Consider the following 10,046-nt stretch of genomic DNA (forward strand, 5'->3'; position numbering starts at 1 on the left):
CGTGTGTGGGCTGCAGCACAGCCAATCAGATTAACCAGATTTTGTTAACAAAACCTCATGAAGTATGTTGAACATACAACAAGAGAGTCAAAGACAGACACTAAATGAGTTTGAAAAACATTTAGTAAACCAGCTGCTGTTCTTTGACCCTTGGAAGGTCAAGCCTGGATCTAAAACAGTTTTAATGGCCGACAGTTGCCTTATTGTGATAGTATGAAACTGGAAATTTTTGAGGCGCCGCATACGCCATGGAGACAGGATGAGACGGTTATCCGCTTAATCTTCATAACTGCAGATTTGAGATGAATGACTGAATTCATTGAAAGTTGATGTTTCAAAGCTAACAAAGACAATTGAAGCACATGGATATATGTAAAAACGTCTGGATCGTCGTGGCAACAACCGTGATTGATCCCTTCCTTAAAACCAGGAGATGTAAAGGAGGAGTAAAGAGGAGCATAAAGCTGTTTTATCCAACATCAGTTTCAGCTGGAATTCCCCTTTAAGCTCCTCTGAGGCCGTCTGTGTGTTTTGGTGCAGCAGCAGATCAATGCAGGATGAATGGAGGGAGGGGACGACAAGTTCAGAAACACAGCTCACATTTCAAAGCAGCAAAGCAGCACAGACGTCTGAAGTACATGAAAACACGCAGACAGACGTCAGAGGAGCGTCCGCTGGAGACAACATTCAGTCCCTTCCATAGAGACACTGGACCCAGGGTGTCCAGACATCTAATATAGATGGAATGATTGATTCCAGGTTTAACAATTGAAGAGTTGCAACAACTCCTGGGACTCCTCTCTGCATCACTTTAGTGTTTGACCAAAAGCAGAAGCTCAGTCACGAACTGAGACTTGATTCCAAATATGGCAGCAAATTCACATTGGAAAAAGAAAACAATTAAGGGGTTGCAATGGCCTAGTCAAAGTCCAGATCTCAGCTTGATCAAAGTGTTGTGACGGTAGATTAAAGGCTGTCCCATACTTTATCCTGTGCACATCAAGGCAGTCTCAAATTGGACATCCGACTGACTATGTTTTCCACCAAGAATCGTTTCTGACACAGACATTGTGTGTAGAAGCACAGAGCAACCATTGGCGAGGACGCAGGAGCGCACTGACCGCTGTGTGGTGGGTTGATGCTTGTTAATGAGGAATTTAATAAGGAATATTAGCTCTTCCTCTTATTCTGATCACATAATGGCAGAAGTGAAATGTAGAAATCTGACAAAATAATGTTTTGGAAGCGGGACGCTCACCTTTATAATCTCAAATGTTAAAGTTTGCTATGCAGAATGCCTTATGGCTCACAGTTAGCGCAAAGAAAGCTTGTCTGGGGATGAGACTTGCAGAAAAAAATGTCTACCAATCTCTAGGAGCCACGACTGAACAGGGAAAGAGAAGTTCCTGAATCAGAGCAGCTCTCTGGAAATCAGACATACAGAATGTTATCTGCTTCCTTCAGCTGCTGGGTAACCTAGCAACCAGAGACTCAACAATGGCCAATTTAAAACATTTTCTTTTCTCATTTTAACTTTCACACATAGGTTATTAATTACAATCTCCACTAGAAGCTGGAACTGTGTGTAATTCCCACCACACCACTAGTTGGCAGTATGCACAACTCTCTGATCCAACATTACTTCTGTTGATACCTTGGTCTGCCACCAGCTTTCCCTGTTTGGTGTCCTTGCTGTGGGATGTGCGTGTTCCTTTCTACTGAGTTCAGTCATACTTTGCATGTCCCAGAGACAGGATGGCTCCCTTTATCCCATCACCATGACAACAGACAATCAACAAACTTTGGGCAGGAGCGGAGTTTCAATTATAAAGTCTCTGACTACTCATAGAGTGTGAGATCATCAAACTCCTACTAAACATTTAGATTGGAGTAAAATCAAAGGTGTTTTTTGGTCATAAGCTGTTTAATGCATTAAGGTGAACATAGTTGAGCGTGTTTGAGAGGTGAGCCTTTAAAAGATTAAGAGGAATAAAGCTGGAAAAACGTAGCTGATCTCCAATCAGTCCATGGCAGAAAATCGGAACATTGGGGTCCAGAACCGAGGGCCATTTCTGGCTAAAAAAAAGCCTTTTGGAGCCACTAAAGCTACACAACTCTTTAAAATAAAGGAGTTTGCTTTAATAATCCTTCACAGAGAAAAATGATTAAGATTTATTAATTTAAGAACAGATGTTATCCATTTTTTCTATTTAACAATTATAGAAAATTATGTCAAAAAAGCTCATAGCTGTAATCATTTAATACATTTTAACCACATAAAAGGAGTTTTCTTTAGTCTATTAATTTTATAATATAACACATACATGGCATTAAAATTATTTTGAATTCCTGCCAACGGCAGCATCTTTAATCATCATTACAACAATATTCTTCAGCATATGTGACCAAAGTTAGTGAAACCTGCAGACGAACGTCTAAAGTCACAGGTTGCACGTCTCTGGTGAGTTTTATTGTCAGTTCACTATCAGGGGGAAATTAATGGGAATAAATCTGATTACTTTCAGAATAATTCAGTAAAAAAGAAACTCCAGGATTTTATTATTTTATTCCTGAGGCAAATTTAAAAAGAGACATTAGGGAACAAAAAAAAGTCGAATTAAGGGGAATCAAACTATCTAAAAATATTAATGCAAGAACTGGGAGGAAGAAATTAGACCATTAATAATAGAGAAGCAGCAGCTGAACGGTGGATCTACTGACTGTCAGCAGGAGGTTTAAAGGTTTAGAGCCTTTTAAAAACAAACTTTGATTGGTTTGTTAAAACGCCTCTTTTTTCCTCACTTTCAGACGTACATTTCTTTCTGGAAGCTTTAATCGGATTTCTGATTTAGAAATGTTTACTGGTGGACCAGTGGATGGTCTGAAAGATTAGGACTGACAGAGGAACCGACAGGATCAATACCACTAAACAGGAAGTGGACTCAGCAGATGGACCCTATCAACTATATTAGAGCAAGACCTCCAAGGTGGGACTAGATGGTCCTGGACTGATGCAGGCTGGGCTTCCTGCTCTAACTCTGGTCCTTCATGCTGAGAGCAGAGTGTGATGCAGAGCTCCTACCTGTGCACGGCCTCCAGCTCTGACCTCGGACTAACGAGGCGAGCAGTGCCAAGGTCACCAGCAGGGGGCGACACACCAACATCACGCCTTCTTTAGCAGCTGGGATTAACTCTGCTCTGCTTCATGCAGCATCACCGGTGAGGAAGAGGATGATTGAGGATGAAGAACTGATCTACAGACCTGAGAAGAAAAAAAAAAAAAGTTAATAATCAAAGTGACAGAAAAGCTGGGAATGTTTTCAGCCAATCAGAAAGCCTGGGCTAGCCTCTCAGGTCATAGAACGAATCAGATGGATCACAGAACCAGCAGAACAAAAACATCCAGCCGCCTCCATCAGAGGGAAACCTGGACACGTCTGCCTGAGGCTGATCTGGTTCACTCATCAGGGACTCGGTTCAACATCACCGCTGCGTTTGTCATGGCGGGTTCGTCACTTTCTTCTCCCACTGACCTCCGTTTACAAATCTACTCTTAACTACATGTTTATGTTTACATGTGTGTAGAAACCTTATTGAAATGACCTGCTTCCTGGGGACATCATCCTGATAAAGGTCCAAAGACTCTGAACTAAACTGGGAAAAACGTTTTTTAATTTTTCTATCAACTTAAACAGAACCAAAGATTTTCATCTCTGAGGCGATTAAAACATTTTATGACTTACAGCGAAAGGCATGACTGGTTGATGTGACTGACTTTATAAACTGTTATCTTGCTATCTGATGCTTTCATATGTATATTTCTCTTTTATTTTCTATTAATTTCTTAATCATTTTTTTTCTGTTTAAATAAAATAATCTGCATCAGTGGTCATAATATAATGCCTAATTACTCCATGTCATTTATAATGTAATATGATCCAGATTATATTGTCTGTTTAGTTCTTGGTTTAACCCAAAGCAATCTAATTATATCCTCAGTAAATTAATCTGTTCTGTTCAGATGTTCTGGTTTCAGATTAACTGAATAAATGTTTAAATGACAAAATTAGCCTAAAAGTTTCAGATTTAAAACTACTAGGATTTTTCATATTCAACTATCTGTTAGAACTCTATAGCCACCAGCAGCCCATCACTTGGGATAAAGCGTGTCAGAAAACTGATGGATGGATGTTAGAACTTTTCATCTACAGACCTTAAATGTTCTGATCAGGATCTTTCTGACTTTTAATAACTTTCCAGAACCTGAATTCATTTAACCTTCAAGCAGGAAAACCAACATTTAAAGCCTGTAATAGATCACTGCTTTATTTGATTTTGTCTTTTCAGGTTTTTACAGCGGATCACATAAACAAACATTCCTCCAGTGTCCTTATAGAAAAATATTTACCAAAATGCATTTATATATGTCCAAAAGTACCAGAGGAACCTTAAGAGTGAAAGTAGTGATTCAATATAAATCCCTCTGGGCTTTAGTCTCCAACTCCAGCTTGTCAGAGTCACAAACTCCTGCTCTACCGCACTGGATTGATGGCTGCATATTTATTGCGCTTTTTAATGCAGTATAAATGTTTCCTGACTGTCAAACTGTGGTATAAATAAATCTCTGTTCAGTTTATTTTAATCCAGGGATTCTCTCACCAGTCTAAATAATCCAGGGTCTAAACCACAGACTACATGTAATCCAGAAACCTAAAAAAACAGCCTTTAATGATCATGAGTAATTAACTGTAAACTTTTAAATCCTCAGTCTTTTAAAGTGTACAGAAATATTGAGTTTCTACATTTACAGATACATTTAAAACTGTTTCAAATTTCCATTTTATTATTTTCCAGCCGCTCCGCCATATTTGGTGCCCTGGGCAGAGAGCCGCATCGCTCTTATTGTGTGTTCCATACAGGCAGCATGTATGTTTAGATGTTTAACTGTTACGAAATATACTTTCAATGTTTTCCTGTTTGGATTTGAAGTAGAAACTTGATTCTAGAGTTTATTCTACAAAACAGCAGTTTTAATATAAATCAAAAATAAAAATTATTAGATATTTTAACCTTCAGTAAAAGATTTATTGTCCAAACTATAAAGCTCACAGCCGATATGTTGTTATTTTAAATTTTTTAACCTGTAAAAGTTTGATAATGGAAAAATAAATCTTTTATCTCTTAAGAGAAGAAAACTAAAAAAAATGTAAGAGATATAGAAAAAGAACTGAAATAATTCTGATTTATGGCTGATTGGAGGGATTCAAGTTTTATTTCTCAAACATAAAATCAAACCTGGTTGAAGGAGGCGACTGAGGTCCGGTTCTGGATCAGCAGAAGTCCAAACATTTCTGAATCCTTTCCAGAAATGTTCTGCCTTCAGTCCAACAGAAAAGATTCACTTATTTTCCTTTTAAAATGTATTTTCCTTTTTTTTTTTGGTGTTGAACTAATTTCTAAAAAGGTCCAAAACAGTTTCAGATCCTCAGAGATCCAAACTGAAGCAGCTCCTCTCCAAGCAGCAGTCAGAACCAGGCTGATCCATCTTCTTTAAAATCCCTGCTCTTCATCCACCTGCTGCTCACAGACAGAAAGCTTTACCTGCAGCGGAGCAGCTCACACCACCCATTTAAATAGACAGGAGAGGGAGGGGCAGCGGGGAGGAGGAACACCTGAACACACCTGGGGAACAAACATGTCAGCTCAGTGATCCAGCTGCCTGAACACACCTGAGCAGAACCAGCAGATGGAGATGATTGGATTTACAGTCGGAACCAATAAACACTCACAGCTGATTCTGATTCTTCTGTTTCACTGTGAAAAAATAGGTTTTAATTAAAAACTGGAGCTGGTGTGAGTTGCTAATATTAATATTCGGTGATATTTGTTTATTTTCAGCCTTTTAATGAGTCCAAACATGGCAGCATGTTCAGAGACCTAAAAAAAAAAAACCTTCAAGGCTTTTAGAGGCGATTCCCAGATTGTCTGGTTAGTTGGTTGGTTGGCTGCCATAAATGCCAAAAATACGTTTTATTTCTGAACTTCACCGTTTTATATAAATGAAAGCCATTCTGCATTTTCAGGTCATTCTGGGAATTCTTATTTTCCAGTTGGAAGTTTTCCAGCATAACAAGGTGTTTAAATTTACTTTTTTTTTAAAAGACCTTGATAAATAGCTTGTCTGGATTCAGATAAAGAAATATGTAGATTTAAGTTGAACCACTGAACAGCTTCGTCTTTCTAATGTTACATCTCAGCATCATCTGCATGTAGGATCATTACATCATTGCAGAGCCCAGCAGCCACAGGGGTCCCAGTATGCATCCTTGTAGTACTCCAGAGGACAGACCTTAAACACGTTATATGACTTCACTGTAACTAAAATATGTTATAAAATCATTACTACCAGTGATCAAAACATCTTTATCCCAGGATGATCAGCTGATTGGTTGGTTTTTCAGGTGCTATTAAATAATAATTGAACTTTATTGACAACACATTGGAGAACCTCTGCATATTAACCCATCCCTTTGGGGAGCAGTGGGCTGCCATCATGGGGCACCCGGGGGGGCAATCGGAGGTTAAGGTTCTGGCTCAGAGAGCAACAGTGGCAGTCTGTGGGAGTGGGTTTTGAACACACAACCTCAGGAATCCAAGCTGTATGCCCCAACCACTAGGCCGTCACTCCCCTTGGAGCGGACATAATTAAAACACTGCTTCATAACAGCTGCCATTAGGACTACTACAGAATGGCTACAGAGTATAACACTGGTGCATTATGGGTAATTATGGAGGTAAGAGTCAACTCCCCCCTCCTGTGATCAAACAGGTACATTAAACACTGGAGGGTCTGAGCATGCCCAGAGAGGCACCTACTGTACAGGCGTCATTTTCACAATACAGATCAAAAGTTGACCAATTGGGCCAAAGGGTTTTATCTGTTTTGTTAAATTATTCTACTGAAGAATCAATTCAAAGTTTTATTTTCTGACCTCTAACTGCAATTTGTAAAGAAGTTTAAATCCTCTTCTTTCTTTGCTTGATCAGCACATTCTGTACCCACACTGATAAACTACCGTATGTAATAAATACAGCCTCAGGCTTGCTGGTCAGACTGCTGCCCCCTGCTGGCTACGGGATATAATGCATGTATAAATACTGCCCCCTGGTGGCAGTTACACAGCCAGCAGCTTTAAATCTGCACCTCTTTGCAAACATGAGATCCAGAGCGTGTCTATACGTGTCTGCCAGAGGCCCCGGGGCCTTGAAACCTGCTGTCTCTGCTCGCTTGTTTACGTCACATGATTGAGGGGCTGCAGCATGAAACCCTCAGGAACGATAAACTCAATCCCTGGGATGAAGAAAGAGAAACAGGCTGGGTGAAAAAAAAACGGTGAGCAGCAGCTGATCTGAAGTCTGTCCAACAGAGAAATCCCCCATGTGAGCAAAAGCTCCGCCCCCTCACCTGTCAGACACTCGTACAGGTGTGTGATGTCTGAACTGGGAAACCGTTCGAAGCAGCTGTGATGTCAGATCTTTAAATCCCAGTAATCCCAGTTCAAACATGGAGGGGGATCCAGTCTAGCAGGCAGAAACACGACTGAACTCTGAGACCTTCAGTCACTTTATAAACTGATGGAGAATCATTAGATTCTGCTAATAACCAAACTAAGGAGTCCAGATTAAAACCAGAATCCTAATCTGAAAAAATCCCACAAATATTCCACCATGGAGAGAAAATTATTTATTAGATAAATAAAGTTGCGATCCTGAAACAGACACGTCGCTTTATTAAGTTCAACATGCTTTAAAACCAGTTTGACAGCAGAACCAGAGTGAAGCTGTTAGATTAATCCAGATTAATCAGGAGGCAGAGAAACGAGGATTTTAATCTGGTTTTAATGAACGACTGATGAGAAGAAAAACCCAGAGAAACTATTTCAGCCCTGATCCTGCAGTTCAACAGGCCGACCTCCAGGGGGAGATAAAGTGCAAACAGTCCGCTGAGAGACGTCGATCTGAAGACACCAAGACAGAGAGGTTAGGGGGGGCAAACAGGAAGTGACATCATGACAGGGACGTTGGTCCTCCTGGTAACAACTGATCGACACCAGATGCATCAGTTCGTTGATCCGTCCGACAGCAGCTATGTGTGTGTGTGGTTTCCATGGTAACGCGTTGGTGCTCCACAGTCTGTATCCCAACTGCACACACAGAGCGGCGTGATGACATCATCACTACAGGCCCAGCGACTTGCGGACGATCTTCTGGGCCAGTTTGTAGAACTGCTCCCTGTCCTCTCGCCACATCTTGGAGGCGTCGACGTTTGCGCCGCTCTCGTCGTTGGGCTCTGGGAGGAAGAGGAGCAGAGAGGAAGGTTAATCCCGTCCCGTGATGTTTGGGGCGTTCCGGCCACCAGGTGCGCTCCTCTAACCTGCCAGCATGCTGACCACAGACAGCAGGATCTTCTCCACGCTCTGGACCGGGCTCCACCGCTCGGCGCTGCTCTCGTAGCCCATGGGGTCGTCACCCGGAGCGTGGAGGATGGAGATGCAGACCCGACCGTCTGGGTAGACTGGATGGAGAGGAAGGAGCAGAACTTTGGTTCAGAAACACGATCAAAGACTTTTATTTTGAAAGGGACGGATTTCAGAGCTTGGTTCTGCTTTAATAATAATAATTATTTAACTTTATTGATCGCAGATGGGAGAAATTTATCTCTGCATTTAACCCATCCCCATGGGGAGCAGTGGGCTGCTATTGTGCGGCGCCCAGGGAGCAGTGTGGGGTTAAGGGGCTTTGCTCAGAGACTCAGAGTGGCAGTCTGTGGGAGTGGGGCTCTGGATTCCAAGCTCTATGCCCTAACCACTAGGCCGCCACTCCACTGGTTGTGGGAGGAGTGGCGGTATCTTAAGGTCTGAAGACACTGGTTATTTATGACTTTTTAATCTCCGATTTTATTCCGTCACACAGCGACTTGTATAGAGAGGCTCCGACCAGGCAGGGTGAGCAGATCTGCACAGATTATTTTCACCTGTCTCTGTTCTATAAACAAATTCTATTAAACAATTTCCCACATTTGACTTGGACAGATTATGAGAAGTTATTAAATATAAAGGAACCAATGGTGCATTCTATAAAGCAAAGATCTACTTAATGAGTCTGTATAGCATCTCAAACCAGATCAGATAGAGAATGTTCATATATTAAAAACAAAATGTGATCTACGTCTAAAGAAAGAAAAACACAGCAATAGACGGCATGGGACCGTTTCTATGGTGACCGAGGCAGAGAGAGATCTGGGAATTTTATATTTTTTTCCATAAAGAGGCGAGAGAGATTTGCTGACCTGCTCTGTCTGTCTGAGGATCAGCTACTTTATCCGCTTTCTGTCCTCCTGAACTCCCATCATGGGGAAAGTTTTCTTTTTTAATGTTTCATTCATTGTTTTTGCTCCAGTCTGTCCTGATCACTATAAACGTGATGTGTGACTCCAAATTGACGCTTTCTCTGTGTGATAAACCGATTTTATTCAGTGTTTTCCTCCAAAGCGGAGGTGTTTTACTTTGTAAGTGCATATCTCTTCCTGTCAGACCCATGAAAGCTGCTGAATTGCTGCGTAGCCTGAATAAAATAGACCTGGTATCTATCTCAGTCGGAGCTATGCTGTCCCCTGCAGGATATTGGTGTGATCCTCCGCTCTGACTTTCAATGAGAGCTAAACGTCACGACCTCTACGGCACGATTTTCTGTTCCTTTAAACTCCTCTGAGGTCGGTTCTGAGCTGGTTTCAGACGTTCTATCGTCATGTTTTATATCAGGTGAGGCAGAACTCAGAGCGAACCATCTGGAACATCGTTGTTCTGTCAGAGAAGCAGACCCGTAGTCAATACCCGTTTATTCCTTCAGTTTTGTACGAAAAAGACTTTAAACTACGTCCACGGGAGTGTGTCTCTTTAGTCATTTACCAAAAAAACGATTTAATTACTTACTTTTTGGTGTTTTTTGAAGCGTATGGCGATCTGACCTTAAATTGGTGTTTTTCT

The 10,046-nt window shown here is 41.3% G+C and overlaps 2 protein-coding genes across 2 annotated transcripts in view; both read right to left on the minus strand.

Moving 5' to 3' along the window:
• The window catches only part of tspear (thrombospondin-type laminin G domain and EAR repeats), a 26,788-nt gene extending 21,372 nt beyond the window's left edge, over positions 1 to 5,416 (minus strand). The window contains exons 1-2 of the mRNA XM_015391686.1: positions 5,296 to 5,416; positions 3,083 to 3,262 (exon numbers count right to left, since the gene is read on the minus strand). Of these exons, the coding sequence (XP_015247172.1) occupies positions 3,083 to 3,164 (82 nt within the window). The 5' untranslated portion in view covers positions 3,165 to 3,262; positions 5,296 to 5,416. The remainder of the gene's footprint in view (positions 1 to 3,082; positions 3,263 to 5,295) is intronic.
• Positions 5,417 to 7,769: 2,353 nt separating this feature from the next.
• The window catches only part of ube2g2 (ubiquitin conjugating enzyme E2G 2), an 11,106-nt gene continuing 8,829 nt past the window's right edge, over positions 7,770 to 10,046 (minus strand). Inside the window, exons 5-6 of the mRNA XM_015391682.1 lie at positions 8,435 to 8,575; positions 7,770 to 8,350 (exon numbers count right to left, since the gene is read on the minus strand). Of these exons, the coding sequence (XP_015247168.1) occupies positions 8,238 to 8,350; positions 8,435 to 8,575 (254 nt within the window). The 3' untranslated portion in view covers positions 7,770 to 8,237. The remainder of the gene's footprint in view (positions 8,351 to 8,434; positions 8,576 to 10,046) is intronic.

The sequence above is a fragment of the Cyprinodon variegatus genome, unplaced genomic scaffold (assembly GCF_000732505.1).
Source record: "Cyprinodon variegatus isolate N-32 unplaced genomic scaffold, C_variegatus-1.0 Scaffold555, whole genome shotgun sequence".
NCBI lineage: Eukaryota > Metazoa > Chordata > Actinopteri > Cyprinodontiformes > Cyprinodontidae > Cyprinodon > Cyprinodon variegatus.